The 24,011-nt window shown below is 46.9% G+C and overlaps 1 protein-coding gene across 3 annotated transcripts in view; it reads left to right on the forward strand.

Annotated features, from left to right (window-relative positions):
- The first annotated feature begins 1,828 nt into the window (after positions 1 to 1,828).
- The window catches only part of LOC102568682 (protein O-glucosyltransferase 3), a 65,816-nt gene continuing 43,633 nt past the window's right edge, over positions 1,829 to 24,011 (forward strand). The window contains exon 1 of one of the 3 annotated variants that reach the window (XM_019481996.2): positions 1,829 to 2,017. In XM_019481996.2, coding sequence (XP_019337541.2) covers positions 1,896 to 2,017 — 122 coding nt within the window. In that variant the 5' untranslated portion in view covers positions 1,829 to 1,895. Of the gene's footprint in view, positions 2,018 to 8,720; positions 8,973 to 24,011 lie in introns of those variants that run through there. The other 2 variants (XM_059720822.1, XM_059720812.1) reach the window with 2 other exon arrangements.

A 24,011-nucleotide genomic window follows, 5' to 3' on the forward strand; every position in this document is an offset into this window, starting at 1 on the left:
CCCACCTTCTTTGAGGTTTTAATGCATGCATCTTTCCTGATAAAAAGTGATGACAGAAAATATATCTACACTTCCTCTTCATGGTAGCTATGATCACACCTGTAATTTAGCCATGGTTAAATGCCTGGGTATTTTTTCCCTTTGACATATTGACTACCATATTGTTATCTTGACACATACAGTATCAGGTGTATTGTTTCCAATATTTCGATCTACATGAAGACTCATCACAAATAAGTACAGGGCAAAAACTACTCCTGGGTTGTTAATATTTAGCAGTTAACAAGCTCTATTCTCACTGCTTTCCTTGTGAAATGATTCACACCCATGCAAAGGGAGTGTAAAATGTCCTCTTAGTTTCCTGGTAAGTGGAAAAACCAGATTTAGGAGGATTTGATATGTACTTTGCACAGGTGCAGAGGATCATATTTTAATATGGTAGTGGGTGGCACCTGGGTCCATTGCACTGGGCACAGCAAAAACACAGACCCTTCCGTGATGAGTTTTCATTTTCAAACACCCAAAGTTTGAGGGGAAACAGAGGCATGGAGCAGTGCTTGAAAGGCACACAGCAGGTGACAGAACCAGGAATCAGAACCAGAATCATCTCCAGTCGGACAAGTCCAGTCAGACCAGGCTGTTGTTCCTAAACAGAAGACCACATGAGGTCCACCTCCCCAAAATCGCACACAACCACTAATCAAACCTCCTGGGACTTGTGCATCTGCAGTCACAAAACGAATCTTGTAGGCAGTAAATTTAAAAGGAACAAAAGGAAGTTCTTTTTCACACAGCATCATTCAAATGTGGCATTTGTTGCCACCAGAGGCTGACTATTTAGCCAGCTTCAAAAAGGGATTGGACACATTCTTGGAGGAAAGGGACCTCACTGAATTATAGAAAGTGAAGGTAGGATGGGACCTCAGGTCAGATCTAGTCCAACCCCCTGCTCAGAGCAGCACCATACTCAACTAGATCATCCCAGCCAAGGCTCTGTCTAGCCAGGTCTTGAAAACCTCCAGGGACAGAGCCCACAACCTCTCTGGGTAACCTGCTCCAGTGCTTTACTACCTTCCTAGTGACACAGGTTTTCCTAAGGTCTGACCTTGCTTCCCTTGCTGCAACTTGAGACCGTTGCTCCCCATTCTGTCATGTGCCACCTCTGAGAGCAGTCCAGCTCCATCCCCTTTGGCACTGGCTCTCAACCTTTTTTGTACCAGGACCCGTTGGTAAACTTTGGTGACCAGTCCCAACCCAGTGCCCCGCTGTCCCCCGCCCCGCAGTGCGTGCGACAGGGCCCCAAGCAGCCCCTTGAGGGCTTGAACTCCGCCAGCTTGCGAGGGGAGACCCACGGCTCCTCACGTTTTTCTCCTCGAAAGGAGAATCCCTTTTTTTCAAATGTGTTGACCCACTTTTAAAAGTTTTCTCGCAACCCTTTCCTACATTCTCGCGACCCACGGGTTGGGAAACGGACCCCCGTGGGGTTGCGGAGGACTGAGCGGGGCGGAGGGCCCGGACGGGAGAGGCGCCGGGGGCCGAGCCCTGCGCCAGCCCCAAGCCGCGCGCGCTGCGGGGCCCCGGAGCGCAGTGCCCGCATCTCCGGCCCGCACAGCGGCTCCTTCCCCGCCTGGGGTTTGTCCCGGGAGAGAAGCAAAGCAAACCCCCGGGCGGAGTCTGCCCCAGTCCTCCAGCCGCTGCGCGCCCTTCGCCCCGGCCACGCGGCACTACCCGCCCGCCTGCCTGCGGCAAACACCTGGCCCGCCGCGGGCAGAGCGCCGCGGCGCTGCACAGCCCGCCCCACCCCGCCCCGGCCCGGCCCGGCCCGGCCTCCCCGCCGCTCCCCCGGAGCCGAGCGCAGGAGCCGCGGCGGGGAGGCCGCGGGGGCGGGGGGCAGCATGAGCGCGGCGGCGCGGGACGGGCTGGACCTCAGCTTCTTGAGCCGGGAGGAAGCCCGCGCCGTCCTGCACGTGCTGCGGCGGGACTCAGCGCTGCGCAGGGCCGAGAGGGACAGGATCAGGTAGGCGGCGGGGAGCTGCTCCGTGCCCCGCTCCCTGCCCTGGGGCCCCGCGCGGGAGGAGCCGGACCTGGAGCCGGAGCCAGCCCTCGGGCTGCTTGCGGGGCGCTGAAACCAGAGCCGGGGGACACGGGGCCAGGGGACCTCCCATAGACCAGGAGCTGCCACGGACTTGGGGCCGCCGCTTCCCTGTGGCGTCTCGCCGGTCGTGTCTAGGCTATTTGCTTTGCAAGGATAAAATCAAAGACGGAAGGGCTTGAGGGTGAGGCGGGAACAGTTTAAAGGCGGAAAATTTGGGCCAGAATTACACAGCTGGGCCTCTACGGTTGAGGGGAGTTTGGAGGGTTGTTACAGTGTGGTTTCTCACCCTGTGCTACGGGTACCCTTGGGGGGACGCGAGACACAGGCAGGAGGTACATGCTCTCTCTCATCCTCTTTTCCTCTGTCTCTCACCCCTTCCAACTCAAAACTATGGAAGAAAATTTGGTGCACCACGCATTGCACGACACTTTAAATTCCTCAAAACTAGGGAAAAAATTCCCCAGTAATAATTTGGCATGCCACGCTTTGCACAGCACTGGGTTCAGCCCTCCTAGCTTGGCCAGCATCACTTCTACCCCAGATACATACTTGAGTTGTGCACCCCTGGTGGAAAAGGTGGCAACCCTACTGACACCAGATCAGACATCTGTCATATCACGGCCTTATATACACAGCCCCTCTTCCAACATATGGCACACGTCTGTAAATATAAAATCCCCTGGAAAATTGAGTGTTGGGGTACTTATTACAATTTTCAGAAGTTAGGGGGTACTTGCTACTTAAAAGGTTAAGAAGCTCTGGTTACAGCATCTTGGGTGGGTGCCCCAAGGGTGGCAGCGGCCTCGGGACTGACATGACTTGCAGCTCGGGGGCAGCTTTTCCAAGGGGCGGAGGCTCCTGCTGGACTGTCAAGCACATCTGAAGTTGGCCTGTAATTGCAGTAACTTAGTTATCTGCACCCCTTTGGACTGGAATAGCCGATTCAAAAGCTAAATTTATTACAAGTTACTATATAACCCTTAAATTATATTAGAGTTATATGCTAACAAATGACTATGTATCGCTACTCTTAAGAGTTATAACCTTGTATTAAATAAAACTTAAAAAGAGAACTATATCCAATACCAGCAGTCTCAAGTTACAGCTCTGTAGCAAACTTAAGATAAAGCAGCAGTACTAAAGGCAACGGTTTGTTACACAAGATCAATAGCTGCAAGTTACTAAACCAAAGTCGTCATTCAGATAACCAAGGCTCAGATAGCTGAGTGTGTGCTCCAGTTATAAGTACTGGTATGTTTGTAGATATTTCCTTTTCTCCTATGCAAAGGCTAAAAATAAGCTTAATATATGACGAGAGGCATCTATATTGATAAATTATTGAGGAAGAGTTTTACTTCAAATTTCAACTGAATAACCATTAGAGCAAACGGTATGCAGGAGAGAGGACATTTGTTGTGGTGAAGGCAGTGGGCTAGGATCTGGGTTAAATTCCTGGTTCAGCCACACACTTCCTATGTGACCTTGGGCAAATTACTTAATGTCTCTGCCTCAGTTTCCTGCTTGTAGAAGAATACTTCCTTTCTCATGGCACTTGCTTTACCTATTTAGATTGTAAGGTATTCAGGCCAGGGGACTGTCTCATTTGGGGTGCGCAGTTGCTACTTTAATACAAACATGACTACTGTTATTATTACTAATAATAATGACATGAACAATCAACCATCATTATTAATAACTATCATTAACAATAATAATTTATCATTAATCATTACCTTTAGGGTCAAATCGTGCATGGCCACAGTGCTCCTCAGATGCCATTAGCTGAGTAGTTTCCTTTGTTGGGCTGGGGATGGTATGGGCTGGACAGCTGGCGCAGGGACCCTGGCACCCACTTTGTTGGGTTCCTCTGTGTTGTGGGTTTGTGAGGGGGAGCAGTGCTGCACTTGAAGGCCCTACTGTGGAGATCACGGAGGCCTGGCATATGGTGGCTGAGGTATAGCCAAACTCTCTTTCTCATTTACACAAACTCTTCTTCTTTTCTCTATGACTCATAGTGGTTTCCACAAACAGTGCCTCTAAAATTCACAACACCATGTCCTTGCTAAAATGGAAAGGGTTATGAGTCTCTTGCTCAAGCTAAGGAAAAATGCATAACAGGAATGAAATATGGACACAAAATCAAATAAATGACTCTGTGAAGAGTAGCATAGACTGCCTGAATCTTAAGGCTGATATCAGGGTGTATTCCACCCTTCTAAAACATTTGTTTACTACTCTCTTGACTTACTTAGATTCTCAAGACTTTCAGCACTATTTCAGGAATGCAGGAACTCAGCCTTCTCCAGATGCTAAGAGAGCGTGTGGAGGCTAAATTGATCATTTTTGCATGGACACACCAGATGTGCACTGGTAAAGTCTCAGGGTAGTGATGTGGTATTCTGATAACTAATTCTGGTCCCTCTGCCTGATTCCCACTGACACTAATAAAGCAGGGCCAAGAGATTCTGGCATATACCTGCACTGTTCCTTTTTTTGAGAATCTTTCACCTAGATGTGATCACCTGGATTCATAGCTCTCAAGAATTAGACTTTGGGTGCCATAGTGTCTGTCTGGTGACTTTGTTTTTTGTAGTGATTTTCCCTCTTCTGCAGACCTGAACAGTCAGGCCAACAAGGATGAATTTGGGATAGAGAACTTCATCTTACATGAACATCCGCAGTCCCCCAGGGCTGAATCTATTTGCTGGAAGAGTTGGCCAGGGTGCTGACAGGGAAAAATGAGGGTCTGAGGATTTAGGAATAAGTTATTTTATTGTTTTTTCTTCTGCTTTACCATTGTTCTGGAACAACATGAGGCTGTGTGTGATGTTAGTGAAATTGCTAATCTGAAAACTTCTTAAGGCCCCAGAGGAAAAAAATGAAGACTAATGTCAGAGATGCTCAGGGCAACTTAAAATAAGTGGAGGTGAGCTTCATCCCCTCAATCAGAGCACTTCATGCCATTTGAGGAAGCTGATAGTGTCTGTAAATCTTGAGAAATAATCAAACATATGAAGATGTATTTTGCAGAGTTAAAAATAGCTGTTCTTCCTGTTATAACCTGTCTGAAAGAGCAAATGATTGTAATGGTTCTGGTGACGGGGTGGCTGTTATGTGAGCATATATATCATACTGCTATATAATATGAAATACTAGTAAGGTCTTCTTAAATTGTGCTGAACTGTTTCATTTGAGCAGCTGAGAGGCTGCTAGAAAGGATAAATGCTGCAGGTCCTGTTGCATAGAGCAGGGTGTGTATTTGCTTCTTCTCTAGTTGCCTATATACTCTTGAAGCTAGAAAGTTTCTTATCCAGGGTAGACATCCCTCAGAGTGTTGGGAATTTAATTTTGGAGGTTAGCAGAATTTTACCAAGCCCTTTGTAGAGCATATGATGTTGCAGCTGTGTAATGATGCAGGCTGCTGTTGCTGTGCGTCTAGATTTGGCTCCATTATCACTTACTTGTCCATGCTCACTCTGTAGTGCCATCTGGATTCATTTTAGTGGTTTTGTCAGGGCCTTCTCTGTATTTTTGGCTACTAACTTTGTTCAGCCACAGAGGTGGTTATGGCTGGGTTGGAGAGCTTGCCTTTCTCTCTTCCTTTCCATGATTGCCTTGTGTGCAAGAATGGGTCTTTGTGATCTTTTGGGTTTGTATGTAATCTGGTTTCTGACAGCAAGTAAAGATTACAGAGACCCAGGACACACTGTCAGTGACTGTCTTTGGTTCCTGTTTACAGAATCTTTCCTCCACATCTAGTGCAGGGGCAGGCAATTATTTTGGGGAGAGGGCTGCTTACTGAGTTTTAGCAATCCATTGAGGGCTGAATGATAGGCAGCACAGGGCAGATAAATATTAATTTTCTAAATGATTTAGGGGCCCCATGGGCCGGATAGAATGGCCTGGTGGGCCGCATCCGGCCCCCGGGGGCCGCATTTTGCCCACCCCTGTCCTAGTGGCTCTAAAATTGACAGCAGTCTACTGGCTCTGCCAAACCACTGCCTATACCTCCTTGCAGAGCAGGGAGATAAGAGCTAGAGTCTGTAGAACAGACTCAACTAGGATGCTATGGCACCCTGGGGTGCCTTGAGAACTTCCAAGGGTGCTGCAGGGTTCAGCACAATGTTAGCACCGTTAAGATTAACCCAAAAATTTAAAATCAGGCTCCATAGTATCAAGAATATTCTGGCCTGTTGTAGGGGTGTACTTGGTAGCCATGTTGGTCTGAGACAAGAGGACATGCAAAAAACGAGAACTCTTGGTTCCAAAATGATACCTTTTATTAGACCAACTGGGAAATTGCAAGACCCCTGAAACATGAAAGATGCCGAATTTTAACCAATTTTGGATTTTAAACTTCACTGCAGAACAACAAGAAAGATTTCTTACCTCCCTGCCTGCCATCTGACACTTCCAGGGAAGGAATTCTACCTGATCTACACATCAAAGAGCTACTCGGTACAGTTCACAAAGACACTCTCATGGACCCAGAGGGACAGCCTTCCATCTTCAGCTCCCTCTGTGCAAAAATGAAGTGTAGTTCCTACCTATGGGGACTTTTTACCATTTTGTACCATCTATACTTTTCCCAGAGCCTGATGAAGTGACTTCGATCCTGAAAGCCTGCAGAAAAGGACAATTTTCTTGCAATTTCCCAGTTGGTCTTATAAAAGGTATCATTTTGGAACCAAGAGTTCTAGTTTTTTGTATGTCTGACCTGTTGTAGTCTTCCTGACCTTTTTTGTAACAGAAAAATTGCACTATTATTTTTCTGTAGTGAAAAAATGGGTGAAAATTAAGATGTGGCATTTTCTGAGGAGTGCCTTGAATCTGATGAGAGACTGGCAGTCTAAAAAGGATGCTGTTGAGCAGAGGTGTCAAACTCGCCCTGGTCCCTGGACTGGATCTGGATTGCAGGGGCTCCTCCTGGGCCAGATCCATGGGGCCATGTTTGGGTGGCAGTGTGGGTCCGGGGGCACATGGCTACACAGAGCCGCATTCAGGCAGCATAGAGCTGGGGGTATGCATTGGGACATGCAGGAGCCTGGCACCGAGGCAGGGGCATGTAGCTGCATGGAGCTGTGTTTGGGCAGTGTCATGGAGCTGGAACCAGGTGTGTGAGGTAGTACAGACATGAACTGACTATGAGCAGCAGCCCCCTGGCTCAAAACATAGCTCCATGCAGCTGCACGACCTCAGCTCCACACTGCTGCCCACCCCTAGCACTGCTAACTGGCCGGAGATCCATGCTGCTGCCCAAATGTGGCTCCACCCCCACCCCCACCCCTCCCCGGCTCTGTGCCTGGTGGTGTGAGCTCTGCCTGTGTTGCAGCGTGGAGCTGAGGGCACATGGCTGCATAGAGTTCTGTTCAGGCGGTGGCGTGGAGCTAGGCGGCTGCAGCTGATACCCATGTTCATTGGGGGCCTGGGACCCCAAATTCTGCTCCACTGTACTGCCGGTAGCCCACCAGACTCCACAGACTGGATCTAGCCCACAAGCAGTATGTTTGACACCCTTGCTGTAGAATGTCATCTTCATAGACAGAAGATGTTAAATTTTTGGTGCATCTCACATGTGTGCTCAGTGCCAAACAATTTAAAGGTGCTAAAATTATTAAATAAGCAAAAGCATATTTTAAAAACATGTATGTTGTTTCGTTCTTTTAAAAAGATTGAGTTTTCTAGGATTAATATTCTGTATCATTCTCCAACTTTGGTCTTACTTATAAGGACAAATTTGAAGAGACATTCAGTTACCATATGAAGTGTGACAATAAAATGAGCAATACTGTGAACTACAATGATTCATAGTGTTAAGAACATTTATTGTCTCTCTCTGTTAACTACATCCATATAAACATGTGTGGTGAATGCTAAAATAGAAATAATATGAATAAAAATTCAAATTAACTTCCTAGCTTAATTAATAAACTTTTCTTCATTTAAAGGGCGTATTAGACACGTGAAGAGGCCAGGGCCTTGCATCTAATTCTTGCAAAATAAGCTAGGCGGCTAGTCTGAGGAAGGAATGCTACTAACCTTGTTTTGAAACAATGGTTGTTAGAAATGAGATGCTATGGAGCTTACACTCCCACTGTCTTTTTCAATGTCTTCTCTTTCTCTTTCTTTAAACAACCAGTAAATATTTGTGGCAGGTAAAGTACTCCCAAGCCCAAGAGCTCCAAAATCATAAATTAGGACCCCTCCACATACATACCCAATCATGAAATTGGTTTAAAATTTGTGAGATGAGAGCACTTGGGGTTCTTTTTTATATACCTTCTGGGTCCTAAGCACTGAGGAAGTCACTCCAGGCACATTTTAAAACTTCATCTACAACTGCAAAGACTAGAAATGTATCCTGTCCATCAAATGGAAGCTGACATTCCCATGGGACCCTTTGTATCTGGGAACTGGGGGCTTTGAGAAAAGCATCTGCAGGGCTGGTTCTCTTTCCCGCATGCTCCCCAAGAGCATACAGAAGAGCATAGAGTGAGAAGTAGCTGGCAGCTGGTAGACTCTCGGGGCATCAGAGTAGAGTTCAGTAGGTGAGGGGGTGGAGTAGTATGCTACTGGGCCGGCACCTTCTGGTACCAGCAAGGCCACAGAGTGAAACTGTGAGAGGGAGAGGTGGAGCTGCTGCTTTCTTTCCCGGTGAGAGCTCCTCCCTCCACAGCATGATAGAGCAGAGCAGAGCAGAGGCCAGGGCATTCCCATTTCAGCTTTGAGGCTAATAAAGATTTGACTCAAATTGTCTGAGCATAGGCTTTGCCTCCATGCAGACATTACCTTCCACCACTGGAGCAGCACCAGCAGCCTAGAAAGGAGAATGCAGAGACAAGGAGATGGCTAGCCAGCTATTTAAGAGAGGCAGCAGGTAGGAAGCCTGTAAGAGAGATGGGAGTTGTCTGTTCATTTTCAGGTGCTTTGGGGGGAGGGGGAAGGAGATGGGGGGCATTTAACACTTATTTGATAGGAGGGAAGGACCCCCAAACTGTTTTTGGTTCCTGTTTACAGAATCTTTCCTCCACATCTCCTAGTGCAGGGGCAGGCAATTATTTTGGGGAGAGGACCGCTTACTGAGTTTTAGCAATCCATTGAGGGCTGAATGACAGGCAGCACGGGGCAGATAAATATTAATTTTCTAAATTATTTAGGGGCCCAAACTGTTTACTTAATTGATTGTATTTAGGAGAGCATATCTATTTAGACGGCTCCTATTACCACAGTACCTGAGTAGCTCACAGTCCTTAATGTATTGATCCTCACCTAGAGGTATATATTATTATCCCCATGTTACAGATGGGAAACTTAGGCATGGAGTTATTAAAGGCCCACGATCACAGAATGTCTGTGGCAGAACAGGAAACTGAATGAGTCCCAGGTTAGGATCCTAACCACTAGCCCATCTTTCTTTATGGAAATAATGCTGTGAGTCTTCTGTAAGGAATAATTATTTTCTAAGGGGGGGGATGTGGGTATAGACAGGATGTCATTATTTGTCCTGGTATTTAAATTGGACACCAGTTCATGGCTGGGAGGGAGAAAATCTAGGGAGAAAGGAGGTGCAGACAGGATGTCATTTGTCCTGGTACCTTAAATGAGCACCAACCACCACTTGTGGGAGGATGTAAATGAAGCAAGAGAAAGGGAATGCAGCTTGTAGATGAGGGATCAGACACTCCCTTGCTCTCAGCTTGTTTTGCTTGTTTCCTCATTTATTTTCCCCTTTGTTTTTATCTTTTATTTATAAATTATATATGTTTGGGAAGGAGAATGAAAGCAGATGGCACCAGTACAGATTTTGATTAGATTAGAGATGAAAAGCTGAAGAAATCAATTCTGAGGAGTTCTCAGCACCATCATCTGCCCTCTTGCAGGCAATCATTCCTTGGATTAAGAACAGAGAAAGCATGTGAAAAGCTGAATCCCCTTTGCACTGTTATATACAGCTACAGTAAACCACTGGAGAGCAATTAAAGGAATACAGCTGCACTTGTACCCTTGTAGTGTTCAGCAGTTTGCTCACCAAGTTCATTGTTTGGTTCACCTGGATCTTATTTCTGAGGTGTATTCCTTTAGCTGAGGTTTGATCCCAAAGGTTTTAGTGTTGGAGCCTGGTATAAAATAGTATCTAGGGAATGCACTTTTAAAATATGCTTTTATGCTTATAACCTAAAGGAGCATTTGCTGCATGGGCAAATCTATACCATGTACTTTTGTGCAGTAATTTGTTCTTGCTCATCTACATTTTTAAGATCTACATTTATCTTTCAGCCAATACTTGAAGAAGAAATTCATATTTTTTTTACACAACGTACGTAAGACCTCTGGCATTACTTAAGACGACCCAAAGGAGTGAAGTGTGTAGGATAGGGAGCTCATCCCTTATCATTAGAAAAGATTTCCAGCATCAACCCTAATGAGAATGAAATGCCAGAGTTACAGGAAGCTGTAGTGATTATCTTTGCTTTTTTGGCAATTCCTCCCTGTGTGAAGCACTAATAAAAGAAGAGAAACTAATACTTTTATGTAAAGCACTTCTTCAGGATGCTTTAGGCCTTGGTAGTTCTATTGTATCTCATTTATCATGGACTTATTTACTATTAACATTGCACCATTGGTGAACTTGGTTCTTTGCAGACATATATGAACAAAAGTCATTTCCCTGAGGAGCTAATAGCTAAATTAACCAAAATATAGGCAAGGGTGAGTAAAGAACTATAATTTAAAGGTAATGGAAGGGATTCTGAAACACTTACTAAATATGCTGAACACTTACTCTCATGAATAGTCATGGGACTCTACTCATTTGAGGAATAGCTAATTTTGAGGAATAGCTGGAAAACAGGGTGAGAAGTGAGGTGGCCAGATTTGCTTATGACACAAAATTATCTGAAGTGGTAAAGACCATGGCGGACTGTGAGGAACTATCGAAGGATCAGGCACGATTGAGCGAATGAGCAATTAAATGGCACATGCAATTCAATGTACAAAAGTGTAGAGTGATGCACCTGGGCAAAAATAACCCAAGCTATATCTACACTATGATGGGCTTTACACAGGAAAGAGAGTCACTATGGACAATCCACTGAATACATCAGCTCAGTTCTCAGCAGCCATCAAAAAAGGCAAAAAACGTTAGGGATTAAGTAGGAAATGGTAAATAAAATGGAAAGTATCAACATCAGGGATCTTGGCTTGCTCTGTTTAAAAATCACAGATTCTCTGATTAAAAAACCCAAAATCTGCTATTAAAATTAAATGGCACTATATATCTATATCTCTATAGGTATCAGTTGAACACCATGTTTTATTGATATATTTATAGGTCAGGCCAAAACCCCACGTTTGAGGCTGCAGCCTAACAGGATATAACCTATGTATAGGACAAGAGAGGGTGGAACTTGGTGGTAGAAAGGGCTAGACTCTGTGTACACAAATTTGCAGCGAGAAAAGAAGGCTGATGGGTAGGTAATCAGGTCTGTTATCTCTCATCTCCATATGCTGCTGTTAACAAGGATGTTATCTCTGGAGACACAAATCCAGTTTGAGAACTAAAACTAAACATCGCAGAGATATTTAATGGGATCTTCTAGATCAGTGGCCTCCAACTTTTTAAAGTATGAGATCACTTTTTAAATTAAAGTGCAACCCAGGATCTACAGCATGTCACCCCACTGCCCAGCAGGTTTGATGGGGAGAGATAGGGCCCAGGGAGGACAGATCGAAGCTCCTGCGGTGAAGGAGGGAGTGGGGCAGGGGCAGGGGTGAGTGGGGCCTCAGCCAGGACAGGTGATGGGAGGATTGGAGCCTGGGCAGCTGGTCCAAGCATGTGGGGGAGGCTCCTGCTGCTGCATGCACCCTGGTGGATCTGTGTGTGGCACAGGTGGCTGCTGCTGCATGCTAGGATTTGCGCCCCAAGCCCTGCTGCAGCTGCTTTGGGAGCAATGCAATGCCATGTGCATCCCACTGCTGGGCAGGCAGGGGGCATGGCTCAGCCCAGGGGCGGGCCACACCTCTTTGTTGTCAATCCTCAAGCTCACACATCTGGGGCCACTTTTTCCTTTAGGCTGCACTTCCCCCAGCTCCTCCTTTTCCCCACTGTCTGCCCCAAGGCATGCATGGCAGCTACTACTGCTATAGAGTGAGACTGGGGCTCCAGACCCTGGTGCAACTGTTTGCAGTCTCCTAGCTGTCTGCCACATCTGGCCCAGGCTCTGGCAGCTCCTGCCTGCCGCAGAACCTGGGCTGGTTGCAGCCTCCCGGCTGCCTGCTAGGAACAGCCCGGGCTCTGTGGCCAACAGCAGCTGCCCAGAGCCAGGCTGGCTGTAACATGCTGAGGAAAATGGCCTCACATGCCATGTTCCAGCATGCGTGCTGGGGGTTATCAACCCCTGTCCTGGACCTTAAATCCCGGAGGTTATAAGTGACAGGGGAACAGTGTTAAAAAACCCTGGTTATACCAAGTTCACGCTCCCTTTTAGCTTTCTGTACCACAGGTGTGGCCAGGATAAAACTATGGTTTGAACCAGTACGTGGCTATTCTTATGTTCTCCAGCTAAGTAAGTCTGAATAGTCTGAGTGTGATTGCTCAAGATGAACATCATATTATTGCCACATTTATTCATTACTATTTTAAATAGTAGCATATTCATATTGTACTGGGAACTAAATTAAAGGATTAGAGTTTGAAGTGTTGTAAGACATAAGTGGGTGCTTAGCAGTGGAAGCTTAATCGATAGGAGCTTGTAGGAGAGAAATTCAGGAGAGGTGCCAATTCCTGATTTTACTTGCTAATCAAGTGCAAATCTGGAATGGCTCCACTGAAGTCAATGGAGCCCGTAAAGATTTACACCTCCAAGAACACGAGCAGAATCTGGAGCAGAGAGCAGCATACTGTAGCCCAGGGATGGGCAAAATATGGCCTGCGGACTGGATCCAGCCCATAGTGGGGCTTTGTTCAGGCTGTGGTGGGTCCCTCAGTCCTACCTGGACCAGACACCATCCAGCCATAATGTGTCCTGCCACCCCCTGGGCATGCAGCAGGGCTGGGGCGGCTCCTTCTGGCTGCTGCTGCCCCTGCGCCCCAGCCACATGGTACTGGTGGGGACCTGCGCGCAACCCCGCCACACTCCATGCCTGCTGTGGGCTCGCCTGCTGACGCTGAATAGCTGCAGCAACAGCAGGCTGGCAGGACAGAAGTGTGCTCAGTGCAGAGACAAAGTGGCCCCTCCCCCTCACTGCAGCCTGGCACTTCCTGCAGCAGCCGTGCAGATCCCGTGCTGGGCTGCCCTGCGTCTCCTCTGTGCTGCCCCCACTGCTCCACTGGATAGCCCGGAGGTGACGGTGACAGTGGTGGAGCTGCAGGGCAGCCCAGCACAGGAAGCGCTGGGCAGCAGTGAGGGGGAGGGATGCTTTCCCCCCATGCTAAGCACACTTCTGCCCTGCCAGTGCTGCTGTTGCTGTAGCTGTTCAGCATGACCAGGGAAGTCCACAACAGGTGTGGGGCAGGGCAGGGTTGTGCACAGGTCCCCACCAGTACCATGGGGCTGGGGCCAGTGGCTGCCTGGAGAGGCAGTCCAGTACAGAGCAACCGCAGGATGTGCCACGGGCAGGCGGTCCAGAGCTGGAATAGGGGCCAGGCTGTGCATATAGTCTGCCTGATCCACTCCAGTGGGGGTGAGTCTGGAACTTTGGGCTGTTGCAGGGTGGGGGCAGGTGCTGTCTAGCTCATGGGGGCTCCTATGCACCACCATAACCACACCCTCTCCCACACACAATCACACATTGCACAAATATTGCACCCACCCACACCTCCCCAGACAGCTCCCCACACACACCCCCCCACACACACACACCTGCGGGCCTCTGGGGGGAGCCTCACGCACTGCTACCTGCATGCACCCACACCCCCCACACATACCCCCAGCCACCCTCCCCCTCCACACACCGTAGAAACCCCATACCCACCCACCTATATCCATCCCACCCCTCCATACCCCTGCAATATACAAGAGTAAGACTTCATTTTGAGCTATTATGCAATCACCTTTATACACATGATGCAAACACACCCAAATCAGGACAAAAATATCTTTTACAAATAAAATTAAAATATGTTATTGTGGGTTTTTAATTTTCAGTATATAATTTGGAGGTTTTTCCAGTTCCAAGATGGCAAACCCCCTTCCCAGAAGGCAAGGGTGGGGACTTGTGGTGGCAAAGGTCAGGGGTTAGGAGGCAGGACTTCTAGTCCCAAGATGGTAACCAGGGGGCACAGCTACCCTTGCAGCCCTCCACAGCTCACCAAAACTCTTTAAGCAGCCCTCCAACTGAAATAATTGCCCAGATAGCCCATCTATCTGGCTTCTTTGTAACATTATTGCAAACTTTTATTCAATTAACCTTCTTTTCCTCAACTAATTTATTAATCTATTATGAATATTTTATGTCATTGGACTTACTGCAGGGATAGATCTGAATACCTGAAGGGAGCATTTGGCCCATATGACCTTTTCTGGAAGAGTTTCTACTGTTTGGATTCTGGCTCATGCCACTCGCATCTATCCCTGTGCCACCCAGATCTGGCCTTGCTGCCTAGATCCAACCTGTGCTGCCTGAATCTCGCCTCACCCCACATGCCAAATCTAGCATGCCAGGCCATGCTGTGCTGTTTGCAGGGCTCTCCATGGGTCCAGAAATTAGGCAGCCAGGGAACAGCAATTAGTAATGCCACTATGTGCCCTTTGCTAATTTTTCAAACTCGTGATGTGTCCAGCGGGCCACATGATATGGCTGTACAACCTGGATCTGGCCTGTGAGCTGGGGTGTTAAGCACTGCCAATTTAACGTAGTAAAACCATACAGTCAACCTCAATGTGACCATGAGACATTAAATCCTAACTTGCCACAAATTAAGTAGGAGGACAACGGTGGCTTCTGTGTGGGTTGCTAAAGCATGCGTGAGAGATCCAAGGATGAGAGCCACGCCCCCCGCTACTGAGAAAGACTATGAAGTTTTTTTGCCTATACCAGTCTGACCATGGGGTAACTAGATGGGACAGGAAGAAAAAAATAATTAAAAGAGGATGTTCATTTGTGATGCATCGAGTTGTGATGCATCATAAAAACATTGGTTCCTGCTGCTGAGATTATTACCAGTAGGGGTTTGTTACAACAGAGTTTATTATAATGCGGTTGCACTGTATATAAGCGGTTTTTTGCATTAAGAAAACCTCAGATGGAAGGTGTTAGAGAATGCAAAGGCTCTGATCCTCCTGCTGATGTCACTAACACCTGATTCAAGAAAGCATCCCTGTTCATTGAAATGCATATTTGTCATCAAGCCTGTGAATAAGTATTCCGAGACAATGCCTGTAGGAGAAAAAATATTGGAAAGAGCTTCATCTACATGGATAAATTGAGCATTATATTCTAAAGCAGAGTAAGATGTTTTACAATGGCAATCGCAAGGTAATTTGCTGTGGGGGCGTTATTTTTTTAATAAAAGTGACTTTATTCTGCAGTTATTTTGTAATAATTAGTGTAGAATAGGTTTTTCTGGTCAATTCCCTCATGTAGACAAAGCCTCATAGGAGATTAGGGTATTCAGCATCTTGCAAAATTGAATTAATAATAATAATATGTTGCAACAACAACACCTATTTTCTAGCATGTACAATTGAATAAAAAAGGACAACAGTGGGATTTAGGAATAGTCAGCCTGTTGTGGGGTGGCAGCTGCCTCCTTTAATATTGAGAACTATAAGAAAAAGCAAGGAAAGAATCAGAGGTTTGAATAAATAATAAATGAACAATAAATAAATGATGGATAAATCGAGTGTCTTACGGAAGTGCAACCCTATGTACAGTACACTTACTCTTGTGTTAGCTCAGTAGTGTAGCTTTCTTCTGAGTCAATTCAAATGTGTATGTTAATAATATTATTTTATTGTATACAAGTACTCGTAGTTCATTGCATTTTTGTCATCTGACCGCTATGGATTGGATTATATTCTACCTCTTCGGTGCATAAATGGGTTTAGGGATTTATTCTACCCAGTTTAAGTCACCTAAAAATAGTTAATCTAAAAGGTGGGTGTGTTTTCCTTTTTGCTGCTTTTTGTGACCATCTTGCAGGTAAGGTGATGCTGTCTTACAAAAGTTGATGTATTAATGGATTTTCTGGGACTTGAATAGGGTGGAATGCAATCTCACTTAGACACCTATATCTACTTAGATGCCCAGTAAGTGGAACGGGCTCTGGTCCTATGTATTTGCAGCTACTTGGATGCAATTGACACTGCCCATCACTATTACAGACTGTTGCATCAGCCTGCCATTAACAGCCTTGCAAATATTCTAAAGATATGTTAAAGCTCAAAGATGTCATCATAGAATAGGGATTATAACTTCTAATTATATACTATATGAGACAATATTCATGTAACCTTTTTAAAACTTTTATAAAAGGGTCACAACAGGCCATGGACTATATTAAGGGCCCAATCTTATGGGGTTTCCAGAGGTTCCTCTATAGATTAGTAAAGATTGGAGAAAACCAGTCTACCCAGTGGGACTCAGTGCTCAGTCTAGAAGATCCCATTAAGCATCTCTCTAACACTTAGTTTCAGTTCTCAAACTTGCTTTCTGTCTCCAGAGATCATAGGCAGACAAGGTTCTTTGGACAAATGTGATACCTTTTATTAGACCAACTAAATAGTTGAAAAATTGTTTTTTGCAAGCTTTTGGGCACAAACACCCTTCTTCAGGCACAGAAAGAGTTTGTTGTCTCCAGAGATAACATTCTTGTTAAAAAATGGGGACTGTTATTTTAAGTTACCTGCATGGAAGAGTAGAAACATGGCATGCCTTTCCTAAGCATGATATCATTAGTTACCAATAGGGAACGCTGTTTACAAAAGTTTTTTTTCCTCATGGCCCACTAACAATTTATTAGACTGGATAAGGAGCCATATCTCGTGTTAGATACAAATTGGAATACAATCAAAAAGAGTACCTCAGTAGTCATTTCCTGTTAATCTGGTCATGTTGGCAGGTATATTAATTATCTACCATTCAGAATCTATGAGCACGCTTTAAAAAATCATAAATACCCTTACCTCAATTGCATCACGAAATTGTTTCTGTTATTACTAGACACCTTATGAACATCTCATCATAGGTAGAATAATAAAGTGCTGTACTTTAGTCACACTACATCAGGAGCCTGATATTTTTTCTCCTATGCTTCACCTTCACCTTTCATAGCCATTTGCAGCTGTGCACATGAAGTGCAAATTGTTTATAAAACACTGGTGAATCAGAACAGTAGCATTCTTCCATCCACTTTGCATTTTGTAGACAAGGAAATGGTGGAGAATCAGGCCCACTGTTTAGAAGGTCTATGGTACTGCAGGTGGAATTTTTACTCTATTAGCCATCAGTGATCATCAACCTCTCCCAGGACCAAAAGCTTGTGTATTCTAAGTCGTTTTTGTTCTCTGACAAAAGTGCAGCTTTAAAGAACATCAACAGTATGAACACTGACTGCAGGAGGAAGTAGGATGTTTCAAGATTCAGTGACACCAAGTTTGTCATGTACTGTTCATCTGCCTCTCATTGGCAGGGATCCTGGTTTTCTGTTTTAAAATTGCAAATTCTCTGATAAAAATTATGATTTCTTTTGATTAAAAAACTTCTGGGTTTGCTGCCAGCACTTGCACTGGCAGCAGCAATCAGCCCCTGGGCCCCCGTCCCCCCTCCCCAGTCAGCAATTAGCTGCTGGTGCCCCGCCAGTATCAGGAGGCACCAGTCGCCCATGTCTGTGTCTTTCCGTAATTAAAATGAAACACCACTATATATATATATATATATATATATATATATATATATATATATATATATATATATAGGTACTAATTGAACACAATGTTTTATTGATATATTTACAATTTTAAAGCAATTTGGAAGCCTACCAGAGCCTCAATCCTTTAATAAAATCAATTTTAAATGCCTATATGTTTTGATATTTGATTTTGGGGGTTTTTTTATCATTGAAAATCAGAGCTCCCTCTGCCCCCTTCACTCACCAGGATGCGGGTCCAGCTGCAGCTTTTCCCCCCATTGCTTTGTGACGCTGAGCAGCCCTCATACGCAGGTGCCCTGCCATGCCGTTTGCCCCTCTCTCCCAAGCCACAGCATTCCCCTTCCCCAGCCCTCCTAGTTCCCCTCACTACCGACCCAAAGTCCCCTGGTACTGCCAGTGCCCCTCACTCTCGACCTCCTCTGTGCCCCACATCCCCTGCCAGTGTCACTCACTCCTGACCCACAGCCCCCTGCCCCACTCCAGTGCTGTCGGAGAGGGCCTCCAGCTGCCCTTGTCCTGCCCACACTGCAGTGCGGTGGCTGTGGCTGCAAAGCAAATCTGGCCCCAGTGCAGGCTGGAGCGAGGAAGAGGGGGGTGCCTGTGGCACCCCCTGCCCTGAACCCCTCCAGCAGCATCTCCTAGTTGCTTTGCCCCAGTGCCAGTGGCCCAGCCTTGCAGCTCCCCACTGCCCCCAAAGGGCCCCCCTACTCCCTTCTTCCACTGGAGGGGAGGTTCCTCCTTCCCACCCCCCTGCTCTGTCACAGCCCCAGTGCCCAGACACCTTCCCCCAGTGCTGGCAGGCACCCCTCCCTACACACGCCCCCACACAGTCCCCAAGCCCTGGCCCTCCAACCCCTGCACCCCATAGACTTACCTGCATCCTGCTGCCAAAGCTGCTTCCACAACCCTGCCTGGCTGTATGCTGGCCACGTCCGTGTGCACATGCATGCACATGCATGTGGTACCCCCTGCCTCCAGTTGCCCTCCCCCTGTTCCTCCCAGCCCCAAGCAGCTCTTGTAGGCTGGAAGACTGCCAGCCTGCAAGAGGAAACCCACAGTTTCCTGCAGTTTTCTCCTTTAAAGAGTAAAATCCATGTTTTTCTCCTTCATGTGCGGGCCGGGAGCAGTCCGAGGCCCTTTTTTCGTGCGGCGGGCTGTGGCCAGCAGCCCGGACACACCGGGTCTGGGAAGGCAGGCGGCACGCTAGAATTAGGCACGGATGCTTAATGGTTGTTTAAGATTGTTTACTTACACCGTAGATGGTCGCGGTGCAGGCTGGAAAACTTCCAGGAATACTTCGCTTAAATCCTAGTTTAAGGACTTGGACAGAGCTCTGGATTCACTCACACGAAGTTTGCTAGGCTCCGTGGAACTTGTGCGCGCAGGGAAAGGGTATGTCGAGGATTTCACTTGGCGATGGGGAGAGGCTAGAGGCTGATCAGACCCCTGATGCCTTCTTGATATTCACGCTGGGTCCAATAGGCTCCGCAGTGCTTAGAGATCTTCACGAGACATGAAGTCTCCTCCTCCTGATGTTCATGGAGTCCTCCAACTTGGGCGGAAACCACTCAAGCCTCTTATACGGCTAGCAAGCCAATCGCTAGCCGCCACGTAGGAATAATTTAGAACTGACCAATAGTGGGGCACGAATCTAAATACAAATGGCGGGAACTCCTTGCAACATGCATTTCTGTGCTGCAACGAAGAAATGCACCCTGCAAAGAAAGCTACAAACGGCGGGAAAATAATTTAGCAGTGCCGAAGCGCACACAAACAAAAAATCACACCCTTGGGTTGTGACACTTCAAAGGAGAAAATCCACATTTTTCTGCAACAAATGGAAGAACCATTAGGAAATAGTTTAGTGCAGTGCTTTTCCTTATCATGACCCCATTTCCTCAGTACAGCCCCTCACTCCCAACTCACAGATCCCTACCTCCCCCAGGTGCTCCTCACTCCTGATCCACAGCCCCCTGGCCCTGCCGGTGCTCTTCACTCCCAATTTGCAGCCCCTCACTCTCCCCAGGTGCCCCATGGCCTGCAGCCCTCTGCCTCCCTACCTCAGCAATGCCTGAGCCCTGGCTGCCCCCTGCAGGAAGCAGCAGCTGCTGAGGCCAGAGCGAGGAGCCTGGCTTCTGTGCGGGCCGGGCCGGAACCCGGGCCCTTTCGTCGCTCTGCACGCGGGCTGTGGCCGGCAGCCCGGGCAGGCCGGGTCGGAGAAGGCGGGCGCCGAGCTAGAATTAGGCACAGAGACTTAACGGTTGATTTTAAGATTGTTTACTGACACCGAGATGGTCGCGGTGCAGGCTGGAGACTTGCTTGAGTTGCGGTTACAAACAGAAAACACGAACAATCACGTGGAGTTTGCTAGGCTCTACGCAGACAAAACACGAACAATCACGTGGAGTTTGCTAGGCTCCACGCAGACAGAACTCCGGATGTCCAGGACAAGCGCGCATCAAAATAGAAAACTCGTCGATACGTCTTATAGAAAGTTACCGCTCGAAGACGGGAAGAGGTGGGCGGTGGATCAGGCCGCCAAAACTCCTCTGAATATCACACAGGGTTTTTGTTACCCTGCCGTGTACCCAGAGTCCCCACGAGATGGATGTGGAGTCCTCTTCGGCTTGGGCGGAAACTGCTCAAGCCTCTTATACGGCTAGCAGGCCAATCGCTAGCCGCCACATGGGAATAATTTAGCACTAGCCAATAGCGGGACACGAATTTGCATGCGAAGAGCGGGAACTCCTTTGCACCGTGCATTTCTGTGTTGCAAAGAAAATGCACCCTGCAAAGACAGCTGCAAAGTGGCGGGAACACTCTCCTTTGCACGCGGGTTCTCTGCGCAGCAGAACTCCTCCATGCAATGAAGCTGTAAACCCACGGGGATAATTCTTAGTGCCGAAGCACACACAAAAAATCAGACCTTTGGGTCATGACAGCTTCCTGCCCCGCCACCCATCTCCTCCTCTGTGGGCAGCGTATCTAGAGTGGAGCCCATGGGGCGGGGGATACAGGCTACCCGCTGCAGGCTTGGGGCTCCCCACCTTGCTGCCCTTCCCCGGGGCCTCTGCAGCCCAGCAGGTGGGACCTGGCGCAGGAGAGAGCACCGAACCAGGACCCCATCCACTGATGTTGTAACCCCATTTGGGGTCATGACTCACAGTTTGGGAACCCCTACTAGACCATTAAATCAGTGTTCTGAGATTGACAACTTGAGCTGGGTTATTGCTATTGCACTTTCAGGTTATTCTGTTTTAATCCTTAAAACAGTACCCTGTTGGTACCGATGGGCATCTTGTTATGAAATGTCATTGGTTTCAGTTTCAACCAAATCTACTGGCTTATGCTCTCTCTCAGGGACTCAGACAGAAGTGGACAAGGGAGCTGGAGTATTGGGCTTTATGCAAGAAAAGTAACAGAATAACATGGTTGCCATAGAAGAATTCATGGAATATGGTTTAATATACAGAGCTAACTATTTGGGAAGGAATCTGTCCACAGCATGGATGATACTCAGAAGGCATGCTCTGTTCTGTACATTGTGGATGATAGAAGGTTTATCACAGGATTAAAACACAGGAGAGGGAGTCCAGATCTGATGTTTCATTTACATTCAGTATTATTATCAGGTAACTGGTGTCAGTTCCTTTGTAGGTTGAGTCCAATTAACATACATATTCTCACTCTTCTTAGCTTCAATCAGAACTTTATCTGTTTAAATGATAAAGTGTAAGCTCCATAACAGAACTAGCCTCATATTGTCCCCACATACCTGCAGTTTTGTTTCACAATTGTGTTCTTGCATTTGTACATGTGGTGCCCTCTGATTATTATTTTACACTGGGGTTTTACAGCTTTGTGATGTGCAGTAGCAATGTTTTTATTATAGCCCACTAAGGAATACCATTTGGACAGATTTTATAGCTTTTGTAATAGGAAGAAGGATATGCTGTACAAGAATGTGGGCAGCTTTGTCTGGGGCCACTTGGCACTGATCCGGATCAGGACAGGTGAAGGGAACCTGAGAGCAAACCAGCTTGTGGGGCCATGAGATCGTGTCAAGAGCGGTATCTAGGAATAAGCCAAGTCAAGAAGCTGGAAGATCACACAGAGAGCTGAGGAATGGAGCAAGCCAAGTCAGAGAGCAGTGTAGGGAGGGACTAACAAAATGGTATAAAGTCAGGATGAGCCCTGTTGCCCAAACACTTCCTGTCAGGGTAAGGTGTTTATATGGTAGAAGAGGAGGGTGAGCTGACCACAGGCGGCCACTCAAGTAACAGGGAGTGGACAATGAGTTAGGTCCTACTGGAGGCTTCAGGGCAGCCTTGACCAGCTTGGGTGACTAGCCATGGGGTTACAGCAGGGGCGGGCAGTTGTTTTGGGTGGAGGGTCGCTTGAGGTTTGGTGAGCTTTGGAGGGCCACATGGGTAGCCCTATCCCTTGACAGTTGCCCCAGCCCCAGTTGCCATCTTAGGACCGGAAGTCCTACCCCTTAACCTCTGACCTTTGCCACTGGAAATCCCCCTCTTTCCCCACCCCCCAGAAATCCTCCTTTTGGGTGGGGGGGTTGCCATCTGAGAACTAGAAAAAAATCAAATCATACACTAAAAGTCAAGCACCTACTATAACATATTTTAATTTTATTACAAACAATATATTTGTCATGATTTGTGTTTGCATACTGTATATAGAGGTGATAATAACTCAAAAATAAATTCTTAGTCTTGTATATTGTGTGGAGGAGTGTACATGTTGGGGTGTGTGGATGTGTGTGTGGGGGGATGTGTGAGGGGGTGGCTGTGTGTGCAGGGCATAGGGTATGTTGGGAGTTGTGTATATGTGGGGGTTGTGGGGCAGGGTGTGTGTGTGTGGCATTTGTAGGGTGTAAGGGAGAGTGGGGGAGGTGTGGGGACCCCCCCTGTCACTCCCTCGCATGGCGCAGCAGCAGGTGGGGGTGCTCGGGGCACTTGTGCCTGGTAGAGGCACTGGTGCCGGGCAGAACATGGCTCTGGCCAGCACTGCATATTGCTTGATGGGGACAGCTCCCACTGGGCTGTCTCTATCACTGGTGCTTCCGCCGGCTCCCTTCCCAGCCCTCCAGTCCATGTTAATTATGTTAGCAGAGTAAAAGGCTAAATTTTTATGGCTAAATCTGTTTCTTACAGATTTGCACTGTGGAGGTTTGGTATCTGAGCACAGCTTTGTATGCAACCACTTCAGCTCGGACTTCTCAGCTACTGATTGTCTTGCTCTGGTGTGCTTTCTGGTCTGCATATCCTCTTCCCTGTGGAGTCTGCTGCTTGCTTTGGTCATTGCAGATATCTGGTCTCTTATTTTGTATGTATGACGAGGATCATTTTCTGTTCCTACAGAAATTAGCGGACCAGTTTTGACTTTGGTAAAGTAGAATTGGGTCCTCAGTTTCAAGTAAATAGTTTGTTGCAGAGAACTTCCCAGAGACCCTTGCTCAGCATTCCAGACTCTTCTCCCTCATCTGTATAATGAAGCTGATAGGGAAGATACCTCTCGTGTCATACCAGGTAGTGCCACACCAAAATCACTCAGGTAACATCTTCCTTATGCGACTCACTTATTACAGATCTCCCAACCTGTGTAAACAGCATCAGCACATGCTAATGCAAGTAAGGTAGAGATGTGTTTGAAAGAATGGTGAGGGATTTGTTCATGGAGGACTCAATAGCTGAGATGCTTGGGATAACAAATGGGGGAAAAATTAGGAGGAAAATGCATTATTTGAAGTTAATTCAACATAGTTATTGCTATATTTTGTTGAGTACTCTGTAGGACTTCTGATGGCAGTCTTTGGAAATAAGCTCTCTTTAATCCTGCAAGATTTTAGAGGAAGTTTCTTGCCAATCACACTTAGGTAGTCTCCTCCCAAAAGGGTGTTGTTGAAACTATTGCCTGGAAAGAAATGAGGCTGAGGAGATAGAAAAGCAATACTCATTGGGGTAGAAGGCATCCAGGGGCTTTGATATTGGTACAGAGCTGTGTCCCAATGTTTAATTTAGTTTCTGCTTT

The sequence above is a fragment of the Alligator mississippiensis genome, chromosome 1 (genome assembly GCF_030867095.1).
Source record: "Alligator mississippiensis isolate rAllMis1 chromosome 1, rAllMis1, whole genome shotgun sequence".
Classification (NCBI taxonomy): Eukaryota; Metazoa; Chordata; order Crocodylia; family Alligatoridae; genus Alligator; species Alligator mississippiensis.